Source organism: Phalacrocorax carbo, chromosome 1, assembly GCF_963921805.1.
Source record: "Phalacrocorax carbo chromosome 1, bPhaCar2.1, whole genome shotgun sequence".
Taxonomy (NCBI): domain Eukaryota; kingdom Metazoa; phylum Chordata; class Aves; order Suliformes; family Phalacrocoracidae; genus Phalacrocorax; species Phalacrocorax carbo.
Window position 1 is genome coordinate 150,718,215 of NC_087513.1, and position 24,030 is coordinate 150,742,244.

The 24,030-nt window shown below is 36.6% G+C and overlaps 1 protein-coding gene across 7 annotated transcripts in view; it reads right to left on the reverse strand.

Moving 5' to 3' along the window:
* Positions 1-585: 585 nt before the first annotated feature.
* SEPTIN10 (septin 10) overlaps positions 586-24,030 on the reverse strand; it is a 31,135-nt gene continuing 7,690 nt past the window's right edge. For 2 of the 7 annotated variants that reach the window (XM_064439851.1, XM_064439862.1), the window contains 9 exons: positions 22,573-22,768; positions 21,455-21,516; positions 20,871-21,057; positions 16,166-16,327; positions 14,495-14,591; positions 13,757-13,925; positions 5,544-5,676; positions 2,655-2,845; positions 586-1,450 (listed from right to left, as the gene is read on the reverse strand). In XM_064439851.1, the coding sequence (XP_064295921.1) occupies positions 1,435-1,450; positions 2,655-2,845; positions 5,544-5,676; positions 13,757-13,925; positions 14,495-14,591; positions 16,166-16,327; positions 20,871-21,057; positions 21,455-21,507 (1,008 nt within the window). In that variant the 5' untranslated portion in view covers positions 21,508-21,516; positions 22,573-22,768 and the 3' untranslated portion in view covers positions 586-1,434. Of the gene's footprint in view, positions 1,451-2,654; positions 2,846-2,943; positions 2,999-5,543; positions 5,677-13,756; positions 13,926-14,494; positions 14,592-16,165; positions 16,328-20,870; positions 21,058-21,454; positions 21,517-22,572; positions 22,769-23,500; positions 23,619-24,030 lie in introns of those variants that run through there. The other 5 variants (XM_064439825.1, XM_064439844.1, XM_064439814.1 and 2 more) reach the window with 5 other exon arrangements.

Genomic DNA, 24,030 nt, shown 5'->3' on the forward strand with positions numbered 1-24,030 from the left:
TGGGTGTCTCCTCTTAAGCCCTCCCTCCTATGTTACAGCCTGCTGTGTCTGTGGAACTGACTGAATTAGCAGTTTGACCCTTTCCTGGTCAATGAAGGGTTAATGTATCTTAGCATATATTCCTTCCCATTGCTACAGAATTGAAGGAAAACAATCTTATATGACATGCATCAGCGGGTAAGTAAAACAGAAGGTGAGGATGGTCACTGGAACAGTTTCCCCAGGGCAGTGGTTGTGGCACCAAGCCTGTCAGAGTTCAAGCAGCATCCGGACGACCCTCTCAGTCACATGGTTTAGTTTTAGGTAGTCCTGTGAGGAGCAGGGAGTTGGGCTGATGATCCTTATGGATCCCTTCCAACTTGAGATATACTATGATTCTGTAAGTACAGTGGTATTTGACAAGTACATCACAAGTCATACAGCCTTTCTGGCACAGTATGCATGAATCGACTATTTTTTCCAATCAATACATTACTTAAGACATTTAAAACAGATGCAAAACATTTATATTTTTCAGATTAATGTAAAATCTTACTCCTTGCTTTTAATAACACGGCAGAGAGAGGAAGCAGAACAAAAGAAAAGTAAAACCGATGTGTTTTATTTCTATCAAGTTAGTATTTCATTTTTACAAAGTCACACAAAACAACTTCAGAGAACTGCACCTCTCAGACTTTCCCATTAGTTATCATGGCTACTGAAAACGTAAAAAATATTTTAAGCTTGTTTTAACCTGAAGCTTGTGTAGTTAGTTTTTGTAAGTTCAGCCTCTGCTGTAACTGAACACCACAGCCACAATCATCAGAAAGTTATAGGTACTTTCCATATCAAGTTAGTAATGACAGATTAACTACCATGCAACAGTACAGCACTGCAAAAATCTCTCAATAAATTTTGTTTAGAAAGATCATTTCTGAAATTTAGGAGAGCGCTTGTACATAAAAGCCTATAAACAAAAAGCTGTCAACAAAATCAGTAAATAGTTGAATTACGTCAGTTGTATACAGTTGTATTAAATAATTTTTAGTAGACTAATATACCATGCCATATGAAAATAAGTCTTTAGAAAGATTACAGTGGATATATTCACTGAATACTTTTGTACTACAGCATTCATATTATGAATGGAACTGTTTACGGCAGGGACATTTTCTTTGGTACAATGCATTTAAAACGAAAGCAAGTTGGCCACACATACGTAAGGCAAGCGCGTATCAAGGCAGACTCGTAACAGAAAGTCCATGATGGCAACGACAGTAATCGCTGCACCGTATGTGTACAGATCATACTGAAAAATTCTTCTTTTGCAGCACGCAGCAACAAGAGATATTTTCCAAATCCTTTAGTAAGAAACTGCAACTCCGACACCTCCAAAAGCACACTGTGAATCACTGCCTCCTCAAGTTACCAGTATTGTTTCTTCTATCGTCAGTATTATATAAAGTTGGAACTGAAAAACAAAAGCAAGCATATAAACCATTAACATACCCTGAAGAAATAAAGCTAAACCAGAGAAAACAAATCTAAAAATCTTCTGAAGTTGAGAGTTACTCATAACAGTGTAGCTAATGACTTCTGTTACCAAGAATTCCACTTTCTTATATAATTCCAGAAAAAGAAGTCTAGAAAAAGGAACTTGGTAACATGACTTGAAATGCAACAAATGTTGGCAAAATACAAGCAGACTGCTAGCATAGACCCCCAAAGTGTCAAAGCTGTCTTTGTGAGATTTGTGGCAACACATGCACCCACACAGCTTCTAGAGTTTTTCATAATCTAGCAGTTATGAATAATTTCTGTACCAAAAAATCTGCTTTCAGTTAAACAACAGAATGTTATCTGCAGCAAAGTTGTAACCTATCAGGAAATTAATAAATTAATTGCCTTATCCTGTTTCTGGAGGTGAAAAAAAATTTCATTCACTTTAGTGCAATGTTTAAATATGAATATTTCATTCACTGTTAACATATAAAGAAGTTGGGCATGTTATTCTGGAGACTACTTTTGAATACATTTCTGAAATTTCACAATTTATTTGAGCTTTTCTTTTGGGAGTAGAGAAGGAAAGAAGTGGGTGGGAGGGAAAAAACTGAAATGATTTTCAGGTCATATTCTGCACTCGGTGTAATTTTACAGCCAAATTTATCAATCTCTCCTCTCAAAAATCTGTACTAGGAAGACACATCTAGCATTATGGGACAGCAGCAGTCAGACTGCTTCATAACATATCCTACATTCAAAACCTGAGTGCTGCAATCAAATACTATTCCTGGAATTCCCTGGGTGAAATTCTCTCCCTCTCTAACTCCTCTCTCTCCCTCTTGCTCTGTTCGTAAACATTCACAGTTTCTTCGTCTCTCACATCAAAGCACAGGAGTTCAAGTCGAAAACCTTGGTTCCTTCATGGAAAAAAAAAGAAAGAAAAGAAAAAAAAAGAAAGAATGCTCATAGAACATAGAGCAATTACTCTAAAAGTAAATTTCAGAGCCAGTGATCCAAGCATGAGGGTATTTTACACACTGTGTCTTCTTAACACAAAAGAGAATAGGAGCATGTTTGCATCTTTTCTAGAAGATTACTAAAATTTGTGTTATAAAAGTGATACGTGAAGAATTTTTTTATTGCTGGCTCTGATCACTAGCGTTGGCACTTACTTTTTGCGATCCTTGTCTCTCTTCAGACTAACAACAGGGGTAGAGACAGATGCTTGTGATTGGAGTAATTCAGCATTAGCTTTCTTCTCAATAAACATAGCTATTTGATCTTCTAGAACTTTTTTCTTTTTCCCTAATTCCAGCTTCGCTTCTTGATGCATTAGCATAAGTTGTTCAAATTTACTCTGCATCTGTTTAAAGAAAGCAAAAAAAATATATTTCCAACTAGTAACACAGGGTGGTGATATCACAACACAAAAACCCTCTGCAATAAAACAGTAAAACCTACCTCAACTTGTCTTACAAATCATAAGACATTGCAGCTCTTTCCCAAAACTGGAAGACTGAAAAACAGCAATCCAGAAAAATAATGATTCATATCAGATTGTTCTCATGGAAGCCAGGCTACTGCACACAATGTACAGGTGGAAACCACAGAAAGCACTACACGAATATTCGATTTCCTGCTATATTTTACTATATCTTTATTATATAAAAAAATAAGGAAGCCTTTAGAGAACAAACAATTACCAACAGAAGGATTAAATCAAGATCTGTCAAGTCGAATCTACTTCCCTAAAACCAAGTGGACAAGGAATCATACATAATTTAGCTACACAGGTGTGTGTTTTCTTATATATATAATCTTAATATGTATATTAATTACATTTACATATTAGTATGTACCCACACAATAGGTCTATTTGGGGGAGTTACTTGTGGGCTGCCAGAAGTTAACTGCTTTTCCGCATTAATTGTTCTTTGACTGTTCTTTTGAATTATTAATGGATTTTACTCTCCAGGTACATTTTGACCAATTAAACCTACTGTGAAGTTGTGCATGATAACCAAAGGGTACCCTTCCTCACCTCCCACCTCCCCACCCAAAAGCAATTGTAGAATCCTGCTTCTGCACCCATCTGCATTGGTGTAACTCAATCTGAGTGCAGCTATACTGGTAGAGAAATCAGAGGTTTACTTCCATCTTTTGCAAAGAAGGAACTAAGAAATAACTCAGGTTATAAATAAAACAGTATGCCTGTTTTGCACAGTAGAGCTGTCAGACTGTATGTACGTATAATATTCATTTATTTATTTCATTGCAACAGTTAACCAGATGCATTGCAAAGACAGGTACACCAATAAAACACTCAGTGCAGAAACAGTAAGGTCCTGAGCAACTGTATGTCTCAGGAGTGGTAATGCTGTACATTGCACCTACAAGTTTCCTCTAAATGAAGGATGTGAAAGCAATCTTAAGTACAACAGAAATTCCTGGTTTTCTTTAGTTTCCAGATGCACATACGCACTTCTCTGAGAATGAGCTGCAAGAGTATATGACAAATGCTCTTTAGGAGTGACTGCATGATCACTTTTCCACATCAGGAACTGGGAAAACTAATATCCATAATTCAGTTGCAATAAGCAGAGCTCAAAAACCATCTGGTGTAAGTCATAGAAGGAAAACATCAAAGGGTACCACAGACACTGTCTAAGACCTAGCTGAACCTGCTTTGAACATGGCCAAGTATTCTTCCAATTGGATAGTGTCATACTGAGAAGGATTGAACCTGATTTTTTTTCTCCACAAGTATCATGGGGGACTTAACAGATTTAGAAAACAAACTATTAAGCCTTCTTCTTTTTTAAAACATGCACCTGAACACCTTGCAAAACACCTGCTATACCTTTGTTGGGAGATTGAGGTACAGAAAAGAACATTAATAAAGACACACAGGTTTCTAATTTCAATTAAACCAGTGTTTTAATATAAACACACATAACCATGATAGAGTTTGGCAGAAAGTAGATGAGGAGATCCTGTTTTGCCAGTCCAGCTTGACAGGACTACATCTTCAACAACATATTCAAGAAATGTTCCATGTCTCCATATAATTCTTAAGGCAGCTGGGAACAGATGAGATTTTAAAGCCAAACCAAAACAAAAACACCCCCCCCACACACTTTGAAACTTCTTAACCTGAGGGTTGAGCTTATATTTAATAACTGAACCTGGAAGTCATACATACATGCACGACCTACTCTCTTGGGCTGAAAAACAACCCATGGGATTTTTTCCTGAAATCTTGTGGTTTTTTCAGAACAACCTATGCATGAAAAGGACCAACTGTGGTTCTATGGCATACCAATGTTTCTCAGCATACTGCTAGAGAAGAGTAAGAAACATGCAACCACCATATTCATCACTCTCTCACCTCACATCACCTCTCCCAGCTATCCACCAAAGCCTTTAGACCATAAGGTCCCTCCTACCAAAAAAAGATTGCTGCTTACAGACTCATAGAATCATTTAGGCTGGGAAAAACCTTTAAGATCATCGAGTCCAACTGTTAACCTAAAGCTGCCAAATCCACCACTAAACCATGTCCGTAAGCACCACGTCTACACATCTTCTGAATACCTCCAGGGATGGTGACCCAACCACCTCCCTGGGCAGCCTGGTCCATGCCTGACAAGCATTTTGGTGAAGAAATTTTTCCTAATATCCAATCTAAACCTCCTCTGGTGCAAGTTGAAACTGTTTCCTGTTGTCCCATCACTTGCTACTTGGGAGACCGACGCCTACCTTGCTACAACCTCCTTTCAGGCAGTTGTAGAGCGCGCTAAGGTCTCCCCTCAGCCTCCTCTTCTCCAGACTAAACAACCCCAGCTCCCTCAGCCACTACTCATAAGACTTGTGTTCTTGTTTCCTTGTATCTAATCAATCTGCCAACCCAATCAATCTGTGTAATCAATCTGCTTTTGATTTTAAGCATTACTGCCCTCAAAATGTTAGGAAATTATAAATATTAACTAGTTGTGATTTTGCTAAGAACTTAATTGTTCCAAAACTAAGCAAACAAACTCAAGACAGACATGCATGCTTACCTGTTGCTCTGATTCTTTCAATATGGCTTCCTTCTCCTTCACTCTCTGCACAAACTGTTGTCTCAGCTCCTCCTCTTTTCTTTGCAGTTCAAAGTAGAACTCGTGCCTCTTTGCCTCATAGGATTCCTGTAGACTGAAGTCCAAAAATGTAAGCAAGTCTCCAGCATGCTGCTTTATTCATGTGGAAAACCAACAATCCGGAATATTATTTAAACAATTAATATTAATCTGAAATATTAATTTCTACAGCTCTCCACATGAAAATTCATAAACAAACCTAAACAGAAGCAAGCATCTTACCTTTCTAAATTTTTATTTAAGTAACAACCCTGAGTAAAATTATTTATGCTAACAGCTCCTGGGAAACTTATATTTCAAAGTAAATACAGCATTTTAGGAATCCCATGTTCTAAAAGACTTGAGTTATAACTTTCTGCCTGCCACATGCAGAACCTTTTTCTTTAAGTTACTTATTAATAAAAGACACAGAAATTGCCAGAAAAAATATCTTCATTGTGAAACCACAGTCTTAAAATACAACATTGCAAAAACAATGCATCTGGAGCACTAACAAGCTATCAAAATTATTATTCCTATATGAAAAAGGAAGGAATATAACAGGACCTTCAAAATATATAGCACTCTTTATGTAACGTCAAAATTTAAATATGGCACACTTACATTCATACAGAATAAATACAATTTCCTAAGTAGTTCAAATCCAAAAGACAGGGTTAGTTTCCAACATATATCCAAGACTGCTTGTTCATTCCTGAATCCTCTCTCTCAGAAGCTAATATACTGCATACATACCACACTTACATTTGAAATTATATAGGAGGTGTAAATTAGTTCAGATCATTGAGCAAGTATCTGGCAACAGAACTAAACAGCAAGTAAATAAAACATTTCTTTACTTTTAAATATATGCCTCCCTTCCTTTTTTTTTTTTTTTTTTTTAATTACTCTACTAGACATTTCAGTACACAAGACAATTTTCTTCCTCCAAACCACTGGCACTTGAAATTGAGAAAGTTCTTTCATATCAAAGCATATCATAGCAAATTAAAAGATGCTGGTAATTTACTCATATACTACTAGAGGTTTGATATTTCAGGGTGTGTACTACCACTGCTATCATGACAGTGCTGGCAAGAAAAGTTCTGCTTTTCAGGGAAAAATGAATGGAGCTTGTACACAGATGTATCTCACACAGCAAAGAGCACGCTACCTTTGAAAAGCATATCTGCTCAATGACACAAGTTCTTCTAAGAAAACGTTTACCACAATCTTCTCTACATCACAAGATTCCAGACAGGCAGAATTGGTGGATTAGAGCTGTGCTAATGGTTATTACAAAAACAAAAGAATCTGTCCAGTATCTTGTAGGAGACAGGTCTTATGAATGGATCAAAACATAGGTAACATTCTAGCTCTTTATTCTGGGGCTATTCTCTTACACCATTCACCTCTTCTAACACTTCCTGAGTGCTGACCAGTCAGCATTCCTCAGCTATCATGCATTACTTCCTTTGCCAGGTATCTCCTGTCTTCCATTCTGATGTAAAATAGATACATACGAATATCAAATATTTAAATTTGCTTTATATTCTTAATACACATATACACTTTTGTACCTGTTTTTAAGTCTCATCTTCTACTGTTTCTATTAAAACAGTTTATAAATGGAAAGACTTTCAAAAAAGGACAACTAAAAATGTAATGATTTAGAGCAACAGTAAGCTTAAGCAGCTCTCCTCTATGTTTAAATTTATGATGGCTGGGCCGTTTCTTAGACAGAGTCCTAAAGCTTCTCCTTTGTAATCAAAATATAATCTAAAGTGAGAGAAGAATCATCTTGAAATTGCACATGCAGACTTAATGTTTGTAAGATCTCAAGGTCAGAGCACTTTTCCTGTTCTATCTTATTTGAGCAATATATTGCAACACAACAAATTTGGGAGAACATCCTTTTTGGGTTTTTTGGTTTGAGCTTTTTTTTTTATCAGCTGTGAAATAACTTAGGTCATCCTGAAATTGCACTTACCACGTAAAACAAGGGCATGGTTTTCACATAGGTATATTAATTCACACTATCTTTAAGTTTAGACAGCGTATGTAATAACAGTAAAGCTACACCACAGGTTTTTCAAGAGCTAGCGATCTCCCTAGTCACACTTTTGGGCCCTGTGCCAGTTCTGCTAGCTAACATGCTGCCTTTGGGTGCAATAAAGCTGCTAGTGTAAATGCTAGACTAGGCTAACATGCTGCAATCACACCCTTGTTTCATTATGTGGACATATCTAGGCTCAGCCTAAGCTAGTTTATCAGGTAAATGTAATTTTGTCTTGAAATTTGTAACAGATTAACTTTGAAGACACTGGATTTACTAAGTAATCAAATCATATGTATAAAGAAGAGGAGAAATACAAGTGTATTTTTTAAATCACCCTCCCCCTGGACTGAATTGTTCTGGAAATCACAAAGATAAAATTAAAACAACTTTCCTCTTCTGTGTGTGGCATATCAGCAACATATGATGCAAACTGTCTTTGATTTTAGGAGGTCTGAGGAGGGGAAAATAGTTCACCAGATCTTAAGCCAATCCTTTTAACATTACTGCATCCATTGCTTACACTAAAACACCTCCATTTACCTGAAGACTGGTTTCACTGCTTCTCATATAGCACATTATGAAAATCACAGGTTCTCTCATTCTTCTGGGTTGGACGCCATGAATTTTATAATCTGTACAAAACCACTTCCAAATTAAGATGTTAAAGATAATTGTTTAAATAATATATTCTTATTGAGGTTTTGGAGGAAGGGAAGGGACTGTGAAGAAGGTCTACATCTTACAAACCCACTACATACCGCATAACAGGATTATCACCTACATTTCTACAGAAGCATAGCTGTGACATACAGTTTTTCTATCTGCATAATACTTTTAGAACATGGAAGCCTAAATGTAAAGATGCAAATCAAACGTGCTATGTTCATAAATAAAGACTCTGACTGAAGCAAACTCAAGTCTCAGTAGAACACAATGTTTGTGCGCTTTGAACAACACAGATATTTACACAATATTTTACAGTTCATTTAAATTTTAAAAAGGTTTCAAATTTGAGAAGTACACTAGTAACTTTTTGCATAACATTCGTCTATCAAATTTAAAAGTTAACTAGTGGCAGGTATTTTTAGCACGGTCCCTTGACTCAGTGAACTACCTAAGTCGATATTAAGCAACACTAAGGATGTGGTCAACCTAAATAATTACCATTTTCCCAGTGGAGGCATGAAAAACACCTGTTTTGGATGCAGTTCAGTCTTACCATACGGAGGTCAAAATGTTTAGCTCAAATGCAAAGGTCTGCAGTTGGTCAGATGAACTCCATTCCCAAGTGACTTTTTCAGGAAGAAGTCTAATAGCCTACCAGAAATTGGGTTTCCTTTCTTAGAAAAGGCAAATAGAGTAATAGCAACCTTCCTCTACATGTGAACTTTTTCATATGACTGAATCCTTCCTGGTTTTCTGTCATCATCCTCAAAATACACTGAAAAATAAACATGACTTTGTTCGAGAACTGCAAGGTCTGAATATCCCAGTTTCAGGGAAGAATAAAGCATGGAATATATGATTGCACACATATTGAGAAACTGAGATGCTTATGTTACATTTATGTTTAACTGCAATTATGATGAAGAACAAACTGTAATCATGAGCACAGAAAAGTAACTAAATCAGAGAATGATTAACATCAGAGAATCCAAATATGCAAGCATACTGCCTGAATATCAGTCCGGCTTTTTTCAACAGACCCTTGCTTATTAGTTTTCTTCTTTCAAAACAATAATGCCCCCTTAAGCAACAACATAGCTTAGATTGGAAAATGGACTTACAAAATGTTCAAGTTCAAAACAGTGGTAATATTCTCCTCCCTTGCAAACATCTAAGCTTAGTAGGTGTGTATATATTTAGAATTTTGTTTGGCTGGAAGCAGTCTTCATGCCTACATTTCTGTTTTCAAATATCCCATATTTTTCCATTCTGGACATCTCAGCCATTACCTCTTGCTGAGACTGACCTGAAACTAGGAATTCATGTTGCTAATGGACATAATTAGTCCATCAAAAAGGCAGGACTAGACCATCCACACACAAAAAAAGGTCTATCTTTACATTTGAACAACAAAGAAATGCAAATCCCACTTCTAAGTATTAAAAGAAGATAATAAAAGCACTTCCTGGATTTTACATCCAACAGATACTGCCTAAAATGCATAAACCACCCCCTCAAATACTCTCCTATCCATTTACTTCATTACATAAATTTTGCCCTAACAGGCTTATCAGGCCCATTCCTGACTGGCTGCTTTTCAGTGCTTGGAAACCAAATTATACCTATATGACTAAGTTTAGCCTCAGATGGTATTCCATTTATTCTCTGAAGCGCCATATGGTGGATTCTTTATTTTTAAAGTCATTTACCACGTTACATTTTAATCTGATATGGTACCTACATGACTTTAATTCACATGACCTTTTGGAATGATACCCTCTATAAGACTGAACTCTTCTTTTCATAAAAAACTTTAGTACATTGTTTTTGCAAGATATATGACTGAGATTAATTAAGTTCCCAATTTCCTATTAATTTAAGTTACACTAATTATTTTTATCCAATTTAAACACATAATGGTTTGATAAAATGCCAGTATAAACCAGGTGTCCTGAAAGCAGTAGAATTAATAGCCCAAATTCCTATGGATGATTTTATGTTCTATCCTCTCAATGACTGTAATACCCAAAGTCCTGCCTACAACCTTACACCTTTTTAACTGTACAATTAGTGTCCCTCCATACTTCCTAAATATTCTTTGCTCATTGTGCAGTATAGCCTTAGCTACTTCCAAATCACCCATGGCCTTGTCATACTACTGCAGTACTGCCAAGCTCCCAAGAGTTTCAAAAGACAGTACTTCACTCAGAGGTAAGGATTTATTGCCAACAAATGCAAACTGGCTAGCCAATAACTGGTAGGAGCAGAGGTCTTCTGCTTTTCCTGCAGTGAGAACACTAACCATGTAATCTCCTGGAAGTATCCAACCCTTTACTGAAGTTTGAAAATGGACAATTAGTTCATAAGTTATTAGGGAGACACTAACAGACTGATCATGTAAACTTGATTTTCCCTGGAAATCTGGTTAATGAAAAAGTTAATTCTTAGAATACAATTGCAAATAAACAAAAAGTTATGACACAAATTCACAAAAAATACAGGATTAAGGAATAGGTATTTTTAAAAGTGTACACAAGACAGTCACTTCAGGCTACTACTATCTTTATTTTACCTCCTCACACCTAATAATAAAGATGCAAATATATTTTTCCATTGCGTGCTGAAACCATCTCTTTCCATATCTCCCATAAAAAAAATAAATATTGCCAACATGGTTTTTCACACATAAGAGTGAAAGCCTTTACAGATGTCTGCCCACAACCTATCTCGCAAGGTAGCTGAAAATCCAAGAATTACTGGGTTTGCTTTGCAGCGGCATACAATTTTGGATGAGTAAACTACTGTTGTACTTTTAAATCCAAAAGAGAGATACAGGAACTTCACAGGCAGCTTCTTCACAATGTGCCAAAAGCAGGGCATGTTAGCTACTCAAGTGTTCAAATGCTACAAACCCCAGTGCAGTAAAATCAGCCAATTGTTCAATTCTAGCAGAAATTGTCTAAATTTACATAAAATAACCCAATTCGGATTATCAAATTTACTATGTAGACAGCTACATCATAGGCACAAAATATGACTTCTCAACATGTATCTTCATCATTATTTACACAAGTAGCATGAAATTTTAATCATCAGTCATATACTGCTATGCAATATTAACTATACTTTAAAAGTACAGCTTCTAGAGTCCATGTGTATATATTGTAAACATCTTTAAGGACAAAGATGATGACAATTTAGTAACACAATTTTGCCTAGAACAGGATATAGTCCCTATTCTGAAAGATATTAAAATTTACAAGTCAGCAAAATGGGAAGCACTGAACTTCCTCTACAGAAAGAGATGCTTTCTATTACACTGATGAGGATGACACTTTTTATCGTTTCCTCAGTAGCTAATTACATTACACACAGATCCTTTAAATTCACTTTTTTACAATATTATAAAAAGCCTCTCCCAAAAGACTAAATGCCTTCTCTTTCAGACCTCAGTGTCATTCACTATGCCACATAACTGAGGGACAACCACACGTCCTAGATCCAGTCCCACTTTTCTCTTCCTGTCACAGTAAATCTGGGAAAAAGTTCATTTTACTATATTCTTATGGAATACCTATTCTCACGCTTCCAAAACAATGATGTCTTCAATAGATGTGATTTACCAAAACTAATTATGAAGTGTATTGTCTTGCCACAAAGCCCTCAATAAACTGACACTTAGGGGGCCATACATAAAAACTACACACCAGAGGGAACTTAACTTTTCTGGATCTCCACAAAGCAATCCAATTCTAAACCAACTTCTGAAGTGTAAAATACTATCACATTCTGATACAAACCTGCCACTTTACACAATTCATAAAATGAAAACTGTTTAGGGGTTTTACAAAGACAATTTTTGTGTTTTCGGAAGAACACAGTTCTGTGGATGATCATTTTTATAATTTAACTCTTATCTTGAGACGGCTGTACATTGTGAAATTCAAGTTCAGAAAAGCCAAAGGTACTGCAGTCAATATTGCCGTGAACAAATCTCTAAAAAAACCTTTCCCTAGACAAAGACAAGAAAATATCAACTGTTAGTGTATATTCTTAAACCCAATGAGAAGTCTGTGGTCAGTTTCAGCTGGTTTTGAACCTCAACCACCTTTGGTACTCTATTTATGAAAATTATATATTTCCTTCTTGTAAAGAGAAATGTGTCAAGAGACTGCTGTGATTCATGGTCAGCTAAAGATCGTCTAAATGAAAACTAATCTTTAAATATGCCTTGACATTAAGACTTCAGAAAGAAGTGGGCACATCCAACATCATCTTTGGCCATGTTAATCTTATTCAATTATCATAGTTTGAACAATATATAAGTTAGACTGAGTCAAAGTGGAAGACATGCTACTCTAGTGACACTCTGCAAGTTACAGTAACTGCAACTGCCTTAGAACTTCTGCACAAGTACAGGTGAAAGCAAAGCATTTAAGCCGCTAAAACCAACTATTTGGAGGGAAGCCATTTCTTTTTACCAGAACAGAATGGGTAAAGACAGTCTGATCACTAACTAAAAAGAAGTAAACAAGCCAGTTGGTTCAAAGCACTAGAAACTGGTTTTAATCCAAAGTTGTATTTCATTTTCATGTCCCGTTTAAGTCAGTAATTCACATCATGACTATGCAATAATAGCACTTTGCTCAACTGTGAAGGCTTGAACACCAACTGAAGCATTTGTTCTTCCCCATCAGGATTCTAACCACTTAAAAATGCAGCCCCATGCATAAAACAACCAATGGAAGTTGGAAGAGGGAGACAAAACAATTGGAAATAAAAGATTAAACAAACTGGATATAAAAATTGAAAATACCTCCTCCTGCAGAAGGCAGCTTTACTACATAAAACAGCTGAGTGTCTCTAACCCTCTGCTCAACTTTCCTTTGGAATCCTCTATTAACTTCCTACAGTCTAGCAAGAGATTTCTTCACCTGAAAAGGCTAGATTTGTTGTTATGGTAGATCATGTGGGAAGCCAACAGTGTTTTGTAAAAGTGTTTGCTTCAGTTACTTCTGAACTTTGAGTCCAACCAAACCACTCTTCAGAATCAGACATTATTAAGGGAGAAAGTAAAACAGCATGCTACTATATAGCAAAAATTATTTTAAAAGCATAAAGTCCATGTACCTGTAGAAAACTGACATTCCCCAGGACAAAAATTAAAATCCTCAGGTTAATTCTAAAAGAAAAAGGTTTCAGAAATACAACTAGCTTGCATGCCTTTAAATGCAACGCTCATATAATCCCATATACTTCTCCATGAAGATATCTGAATTAACAGCTATATACTTACTCTGATGAAAAAACCCAATTCTTTTCCCCTTCAAAAACCTATTCTATGTATGAACCCTGCTCTGTATTGTCTTGATACAGTCAAATGTGAAGTGAACAGATGCTGACAGCAAGTGTTGCACATGAAGTCCTTTACCTGACTGGTTTGTTCTCAGGGCCAATGTCTCTGAAACCCATCTCTTCCAGTCTGCAGCGTCTGTACAACTCATAATGTTGTGCATGAGTCTGCTCTCTTAAGTCTTCCATATTTGTGCAAATAAGCATCTCACGAAGCTTTACAAAGTCACAGTGGTTCTCATTTTCAACTGATCAGTTAAAAGAGGAAGATTTTATTATTATGCACAAGTAGCAAAAATGTCAAAATATATTTTAAATAGCACTGAGATGCCTTTATTTTGTTTACTAATTATACTTCCAGGAAAATGTATCTCATTGTTTATTATACCTCTTATACATCCTTATAATTTCTAATATACACATCAAAGCACTAACTGCAAGTACTGGTGCACGTGTTCCAACACATCCTGATTTCCTGTTTGAGTTGAACAATGATAAATTTCTTTCTTTTTTGCCCCTCTTCTTTACTGACAAGCCTAACACGTTGAAATTTGGTAGTACTAGAGGTACCATAATAACCTACCCAAATATTACATACAGCATCTCATAGCTTGATTCCAGGGATGCGTCAGTGCTGATGAAACTACCAGTTAGCGCACACCTCAAGTATTAATTGCTAAACTCCTTAAACTATTGATCCAAAACACAATCAATACAGCATCTGTGGATAATACCAGCCCCTTTTAGTACTGATTAATTTCATATTTCAACAAAAACAACAAAAATCTTGTAAAAATACCTCTGAGAATTCATTTACCTTCTACAACGCCCCAAGGGTACTGACGAGCTCTCACCATTCTGTTTCCAATTTTCACCTCTTCAGTACTTCCTACTACGGCAAATGGCAAATGCCCCTGTAAAAGTCACACCAATACAGTCTCATCTCTCAGCATTCTCATGTCAGAACTGAAAAGCAAACACTTCAGAAATAAATTAGGGGGAAAAAACACCATTTCAGGAAAAGCCAACAGGCAGCTTCAAACCAAAAGCCACTTTGAAGAGATCTGTAGCTAGTCAAACTACTGATGCAAAAGTCAATCTAGCAATAACAAAACCGGGAAGAGTGGTTGACAGACCTGATGGGAGTGTTGCCAATTCAGAGAGACCTCGACAGGCTGGAGAAATGGGCCAACAGGAATCTCATTAAGTTTAAACCAGAGCAATGCCAAGTCCTGCACATCAGGAAGAATAATCCCATGCTCCAGCACATGTTGGGGGCTGACTGGCTGGAAAGGCACTGTGCAAAAAAAAGACGTAAGGTTCCTGGTGGACAAGTTGGACCTGATTCAGCAGGTTTGCCCCAGTGGCAAAGGTGGCCAATTACATCCTGAGCTGCATTAGGAAGAGTATCAGCAGTAAATACAAAACTGCTGTAGGACACAGCCCTCTGATCCACATTCAGCCAGAGTTTGTATCCCCAGTAACAGTCATGAGACTATCACAGGTTTGAACCCGAGGCATGGTTACTGCTGTGAACTTGGCCAAATGGCCAGAAATACAGGCTGGGTACTGACTGTCTGTGTGCTGACCCAAAACAACTGACCAAATAAAAAGAAAATATTAACTGAAGATAATTCACTAGCAGAGAATGAAAGGGCTAAGTACCAGACCACCACCTTTCCCCATAGCAGAAGGGCCTGTTACTGAACGACAGTCTGCACATCCTCACTCCCTGGCACTAGTGGTAGTGGTTGGGACTGCAGAGCCATACACTCGGGCATACCGGCTCCTCCTCCCTACTTTCAAACCCCAGTACATGCAAACACATGTTCGTGTGCATCTACAAACGTATGCACATGAACAGCAAATACAGACAGAGAGCACAAAGCAAAGCTGTCTAGCTGCACTTGCTTAGGTGAAGCTGGCAGATACTCCTGGAAAAATCTGAGGACAATAGTAAAAAAGCCAGAATTATATCTGACTTTTTAATCCCCAGAGAAAATTTGTCCTAATTTCAAATGAAAATACTAAATAAAGGGAAAAAAGCAGATGGAAGACATGCTATCATAAAGGCCAGAGAAAACTGGAGAAATGAGGCACTTGAATATCTTCCCTAACACATGTAAGGTAGTATTTGCTGACGAAAAGAAGGAAGCCAATCTATCCACCTATGTTAGTAATTATTGTTAGTAACTACCCAGAAATCAGAAAAAGTGTTTATGAGTGAGAACCTATTTTCTGTGGCTAAGCCAGAAAAGAAAAAAAACCCTAAAACAAGTGGTATCAACAGCAGAGGGACACAGGAGATTTGCAAGTAAGAAAAACAAAACAAAAACCACACCACAAGCTTTTTAAGGAGAGAAAAATAAACAAACTTGTTACATACAAACCCATAAGCCTAGAGATAATGGTGGAAGAACAGGCGTGAATTGGCATTAGAGAGTGATGTTTTAGTACTGAAATATTAATGGTTTTGTCATTTACTTACATTCATCATGGTATTAATTTCAGAAACGGCTTCATCATCAGCTGGAAACTGGTATATGTGGATGCCATTACTAACTAATTCACTCATGATTTTGCTTTTGAACTTCTGTAGTTGGGTTTTAGAAATGCTGTCTGCTTTGCCTATAATTGGTATAATGTTCACCTATTAATGATACAAATTATATGAAATGTGTAAGACTTCAATTTTGAGGTGACATCTTTTATAGATTATTTGGTGATAAGCTCTTTACAACTTTCCCACAGCCCAAACTTCTCCATCAAAGCTTCACAAACCATGAAAAATACATTCACTGGCATAATTTAACAAAATAACAAGATTATTTCATATACTCCGCTAAAATGAATTGATTCTGAGAAAAGAACAAGGAAGGCAGTCTCATACAGTGAAACACTCAAAAGAACAGCAATGCCTACTTATTAACTAAATGACATTAATTATTTATATCTCTGCTAAAAAATAGATTGTTTTAGTTTACAGCACCTAGGGACATGGTTCAGGTGTTAAATAAAAGTTGACAGTTTAAATACACAAAGAAAAGGAAGCTGGCTACCAAACCCTGCCTAACCCCAGGGCCTCTTCCTTGGGTTCCCTTCAGCTACAACATCTTGTTCACCTCACCACTGCAGCAGAGTTTCTCAAAGACCTGCTGCAAGCAGAGGAATGACGAAGACTGAAGAATGTTGCTTACCAGAGTTTACACTAATTATTCAGAACTTAAAATTCAGTGCTGCTAGGACAAACTACCCTGCTTCCTAAAACAGTTATGACAGTAACTTCGGAAAGTAGTAGATGCCAAATTTTCTTAAAAATACTATCACCGCTCCCAAAATATGCATTTTTCAGAACTAGATACAAAGAATTAATGCCAATGTCCAAATATTTTGGAAGAACAAAACAAAAAATTCTTCCAGATTTCAGAAGACAAGTTTTCCATGATGCAAGATGCAAAAAGGAAGGAGGAGGGGGGAAAAAAAGAAAACACACACACACACACTCTTTTTATTCTTCTGAATATTCTGTCTGAATGGAAATGCCTAAGCATGGAATCTCAAGAATGGATTCAAAACGGATGTTTTTAAAATAAGTCTTCTGTGTTAAACAAAATGTGCAAATGAAAAAAAAGCATGCCAACTCCAAAGTATGACTTCTAAGACTACCCAATGATAGTCCTTAACTGTGTAGCATATGCAACCTAAGCACATATGGGGTAACATATCTAAAATCAAATAAAATGCTAGGATTTTTTTTTAGATAACTGAGTTAATTTAGAACTGTATAAACAATCTATTACACCTAGGAGCAATTCCCAGCTCCAATCAGATTAGGTTTTCTGTTATATAGCTTTAAAATGGATGGAACGCAGGGTCCTCAGAATTAACCCTTACTCTGTCTTTTCAGTATGAAAGTTTTTCAAGCACTCATTAATTAGGAGAGAAATTCTTAGATAAGGAATAGCAGAGAAAGACTACTGAGGAGACCAGTAACAAAAGAAAAGCAAAATCACCAGAAACTGTGATTACAGCTATCAACATTGATGTTAAATCACAACCACTGTATTAAAATTTAAAAGCAATACTACTCTGGCTTTGGATAAGCAACAAAAAAAAAAGTTATCTTTGCTTAATCTGTTAAAATTAATTTCTACTTGCAGCATTTAAGACTTACTTGAAAACAAGTATCTTGGTACTTTCATCCAAGAATAACATTAATTGAAAGCAAACATTTGTACTAACAACAGACTTAAATTGTATTGATTTGGACCTCACAGAGATGTGCCCCAACCCTCACTGCTCCCTCTGATCCTACTACTCACTTGGAAACCAACCGACTCCCTTCCAGCCTCTTCCCCAGCTACAACTCTCAACAACTACAAAACAGTTTGGCTACAAAGCTATAGGCCATTAATACAGAATCACTTTACCACCACATAAGAAGTCTACACTTGCAATAAAACCAACAGTCCTGCCCTTCCCCTTGCCTGCAGCTGCTCATTGCTAGGTAGAACTAAAATCTGCACCAGCTGTCCAAGGAGACAGTTTACTTTTCAGCTTGATCAGTTCCATAACCAAGCAAAAATTTCTAGCTTTCAATTTAAATCAGTTCCCTCATCCAGGGATGAATGCCCAAAACACTTAAGCATGCACAGTGGGAAGAAGCAGCTGAGGCAGCCTCATTCAACAGCAATGCAGAAGACCATATAAAGTCAGGAGGATAAACTTTATCTATGCACATTACTTCTGTTTGCTAGTACCAAATTCAGCCCTCCGATCATCCTTCTGCCTGAAATGCAAAGTGTTGCTTCCCTCCCATCCCAATTAGAAAACAAGCTCTTACTCCAAACTAAGATTTTCATGTAACACCTTACATTCATTACAAAACATCTGTTGCCCCTTTATGCTACAGAGAAGGAAAAAAAATACATATACTTGAAATTATTACTGGTTGATACCTTGCAGTTTGATTAAATGTATCACTATGAATCAAATAAAAAATGTCCAAAGATTCTTTTCGAAGAAAAAAAGCGCCAAGATCCAAACTCAAACCCTGCAAGGGTCACTCATTTCATTTCCTGACTCAAAAGTAATCTGTATATAATTCTGCAAGAAAAATGCAGATTTATTACTGGAATAATCACTAGTTCCCAGGAAGAAAGCATGCCGAAGAAGATTCCCTTAATCTGTGAATGAAACCTGGCTGGTCTGTAGTTATTCAGTCCTAAGCAAAACTACAGGACTTCCCAATGTCTAAAAGCCAGATGCCAAGTTCTTAGCTAGTCATCCAATTTATAAGCAAGACAGAAAAATTAATTGCCAACAGAACCATCTGGGTTTTCCTCCCAGGATTTTAAAGAGAGTATAGGATGACGCTCTCCTATTGTAAGAATCCTCTTTACATCCAAGCTGCGCAATCTACTCTTGTTTTGTACCAAGCAGACCATAACAAAAGCATAACAGTGTACACTATGGTGGATTTAAGAAGAAACTGAAGACAACTTTTGACATAGATTTATACACTGGATGTATGCATGTTGCTGTAGCACCTCCTCTTTATGGAATCCTGCACCTGGCGAATGCACCCAGGGGCTTCTACATCCTGGGAAATACCAAGTTCGGAATTGTCCACTAGGAAAATGAAGCACTGAAGAGCATCACAAACATATTCCACAATGAGATGGAAAGCAAAGTAAGTTATATACTTTTTGTGTGAGTGTGTGTATGTGTACATATGTTTCTGTACTAAGATCAGAAAGTGGAATCCATTGCAAAGGGATAAAGCAACAAAGTTGCATGCCATTCACGTTCTCTCTCAGCCAAAGCAGAACCAAAAATATTTAGAGTAGTTAGCTAGAAGCTAAAATCCCCCAAAGCAGAATTACTTTCGTTTTATCCTGATGGAAGAATATTTTCTCAGGATGCTGGGACTCATGGATCTATTTCCTTTTCTTTTAGAATAAACACTGTTTTAAAGGGAGGTCAGTTATAGAGGGCACAACCTAGAAACCAAGTATTTTTTGGTTTAACACAACCTCCAACTCTTTTTCACGGCATCACAACTTCAAAACTCAGCAGAACAATATGCTCCATGAAACTGTCCCATTTTCTAGTATCAAGACTCTTTAACTATCAGTGCATATTACAGAGTAGTTTCACAAACATTTTAATCCGCCACAAACCAACACCATAGCAGAAAGTGGCTCTGCTCTCCCCTACCTTTGTCCCACCATACCTCCCCCTGACTTGCTCTATGCAATTGAGAAAGATCAAAATGCAAAATATGTCTACAAACAAAATTTTAAAAATATCAAATGTGCTAATCAATCACAAATGTGGAATATTCAGCTGATTTGACCCTTGTTATCTTGAAGAAAAATCTCACGAACAAGAAAATACAGAAAGAAAATTCAGCAGGAGAGGCTCTAGCAACACAAAAGGAAAAGTGCTAGAGGAACAGCAAATACATTAAGTTTTCAAATTTCTCAGAATTTCAACAAAGTAAACCCAAATGATGTAAGGTTTCTTAAAAATGGGTTAAACATTTAGCTTCATCCAGTCCACACAGCCCCACTACAGGAAGAAAGTTAAGAATTTAGAAAGCACAAGTAATCTCACTAGAAACTGCTATTTTAAAGCTTTCAGAACAAATCAAGATGTGAAGTTTAAAACACTAATGCAGCCTATCTTAGAAAAAGCTGTGCTGGCAGGGTGCTCTGTTCACAGCACTTGCCTCTTCAGTTATCTATAACAAAGATCTTCACAGTGCTGCAAAGCTTTTTACATGCCAAATTTCCAGCAGTCCCAAAACTTGACAGCGAACTAGAAACAACCTTAATTAGAAATATTACAGCTTTCATGGAGGGTATCCTATCGAATCACAATAAGATATTAACAGTTTGTTAAAGTAATGTTGGAGTGTTTCTCTTTTCTTTTTTAGACCTCATTGTCCTTCTTTTTTCAACTTTCTTGCCGGATGTCACACTCTCTCCTTCTGATTTGTAAATAAACAGATAATGAACTGCAAGCTATTTGTGGACCCAATTTATTCTGAACTTAAGGTATACCAGTACCAAAAAACATCCCACAACCAAACACACAGATACAGAACTGAAAGGTGGTAGAGGATCTAAAAGCTGCAAGATGCTTCAGAAAATAAGACAAATTCTTAGACCCCTGTTTCAAAGGCTTACCTTGCTGTCTAGGCTTTTCATGGTTAACAAATCTAGGGTTTTTAGGGAATGGCCTGTAGGTGAAATGAAATAGAGGCAGACATGGATGCGAGTATCACGGTAGCTAAATAAAGAACGTTTAATTTTCAGTTCTTCCTGCAGATAGGCTTCAAATTGTGCATCTATATAATCCACTATTGGCTGATAGCTGTAAGAAATAAAATTCAACAACCAGAGATTAGCCACTCCTAAAAAGAGCCAGACTAAGAAAGGGATTCCTCCTGCATTGTTTTGTGGATTTTTGCTTTACATGTGAAAAGGCTGCTCAAGTATCTACCCACTACAGCAGAAAATTAAAGGTACAGAGTAATTTTAACTTCTGAAAGGCTACTCAAAAAAGAATTGTGTCCCTAATACAGATAAAATATTTCCTAACTACTATTAGTGAAAAAAAGCTACATAAAGTTAGTTATGATTATAACCGATCTTCCCACACGGTGTTTTATAAATTTTTGCAATCAAGCTGTGCAGCTGCAGGACTCTCAGATACAAGGAAGATACAAGAAACTAGACACAATACAAGAAAAGAAAGAACATGCAATTACCAGCACCAAGAAATAGGACCTCCTTTATCTTCTGAGGATGAAGTACTGTACATGAGAGAGCTCTTAAACAACAGACAAAAATTGAAAAGGAGGAATGTAAGAGAAGAATATAAATCTCATTTGCAGTAAGTACAGTTAAGTATACTTTATCCTACTTAAAACCAGATTATAATCTGCTTTCTAAAAGAAAGTGTTGCTGTATGTACAAGCAGTGTGCCCTTACATTTCTGCTACTACACAAAGTTTATAAGCCAGATCAGATGCTATCAAAATTCAGAAGTAGCTGTTACACACAAGATTAAAAGAAAGCTCCTATACCACACATCAAAACGTCTAATGTCTATACTAATAGCTACCTGCATCTCATTAATCCAAGTCACTAGCAGTAGCTATTTTCCAGTCATACCATAAACCATAGCTCTCACAATAATCTTAATGCGACTCTCTAACTTTCATCTATAATTACCACCATTTAGGCACTCATATAGAACAAAGGATTGATAAAATTCTTTACAGTAAAGGTGACAGAAACAAAATCTGCTGAGAGACAGTTCAGTATTTTAAAATCTTCAATTAATAAAATCAGGCTCAAAAAAAAGTTCTGAAAGACACTAGCGTGGCACCTCTACATTTTTGGATTAAGCTGTCCAACATAAAAACCAAAGCCCCTCAGTAACCCACGCGATGTTCCTTCCAGTTTAAGGTCTTCAATATGTTCCAATAAAATTGTTAAAAACCCTATAGATCTACCCTATGTAATCTACAGTACCTTCTAACCTGTTTGGTTGTTTTAAAAGTCTCCTGTTGACCTTCTATCTGCTTTCCTCCACCCCAGAAGAAACTCTGGTCACTATTTTATGCACATTTTATTTACATACATTTATAAAAGATTGTATCACAAAGAAAGGGGCAGAGTCCATATGATTTCTCAAATAATTTCCTAGACCAGAAAAAAAACCCATGTTTACTTTGGTACACAGAGAAAACAGTTAACCAAACATTTGGAACATATGTAAGACAAATCACAGTATCACAGGTTGGAAGAAAGCCCCAAGAAAAACCAACTTGCAAGTGAAGACCAAAACTTCTGCATACCACAGCACCAAGAGGGCACTTACCTATCTTCTTTGTTTATCTGGTCACCAAATCCCACTGTATTTACAATGGTCAGCTTCAAAAGAACATTACTTTCTTGGAGTTCATAAGTCTGGGCTCTAAGTCCCACATTTGGCAGAAAATGCGTTGACACAGGGTCATCAAAACTGGTGTTAAACAAACTGTTGATCAAGGTTGATTTCCCAATTCCAGTTTCACCTAAAGCCAAACAGAAGGGTTGGGGAGGACATTTTGCACATCAAATAAATACCTGCTAAGCACAGAAAATGTTATCACAGCAACTCAACAAATTTACGCAAAAACTTGTCAACTGATTTCTCCAAGCCAAACGGTCGCCTGCATTCCTTTTTCATATTGAACACTAAATATCCTGTAGTTCATTTTTTCATACAGATAAGAGAGAGTTATGTGTTAACGAGTAATAAGCAGAACAGTCTCTTGACACATTGGTTTCTTTAAAAGTACAAACTAATTTCCTACAGATTTTAAAAAGCTAAGTAACTAGCTGTGAAACCATGGGGTTCAACACAGTGTTTTTATGAATAAGGGTAAAACACTAGAGCAAACATTTTGATGAGTATCAACATACTTCGGCAGCACCACCTTGGAATTTTAGGATTTTTTTATCTGAAGCTCTTTGTTACAGTAAAAATAGAGTGTACCCCTGTTTACTCAAAAGAATCCAAGAAGCTGCCCATAAATAAATGCATGGCATCCATTTTCAACATTTTTGGTCTTCATATTGTTTATGAAAACGCCAAATATAAAAACAAAGGATGGATACAAATAAGCAAAGCTGGGGGAAGGGGTGGTATGATAGTTCATGTTTAACATTGAAGAAAGTTTAACATTGCAACTGGATTTAAATTTTAGTCACTTCCTAAGGATGGGTATGCTACTAAAGCCTTAAACCACCCAGATACTACTCACCAATGCAAAGAATGTTGAAGCAGAAGCCCTGCTCGATGGATTTTTTAACCAGTTGATCAGGTAAACTACTAAAACCAACATGCCCAGACAAGGATACAGTGTGACAGCCATCATTTTGCTACAGAAAAATATTTTTAAAATATGTTAGTGAAGTGAGTTGCAAAGCAATTAGCAATGGCAACAAAGGAACTCTAGTAGTAAGCTAGAACTCATTCCTCATGGTTTACATGAAACCAAGAAAAGCAAAAGTCTGAAAAAAGATCTGTCAAATCAACTTTATTCCATGATTGAGAAAACATTTAGATTTACTTTACAGAATCATTGGCAGGCTCAAAGTGAAGTCCATGTTTTGAAAAACAAAACCAAAAACAAACCCACCCAAACAAAAACAAAAAAACCCAAACCAAACCTAAAACAAAACGAGACAAGTCCAACTGGAAATGCAAACTGAAAAATGTAGACAGAAACAGGTCACGGTTCACTCTTAAAATGAAGAAAAAAAATTTTAAAAACATTTAATAGGCCAAATT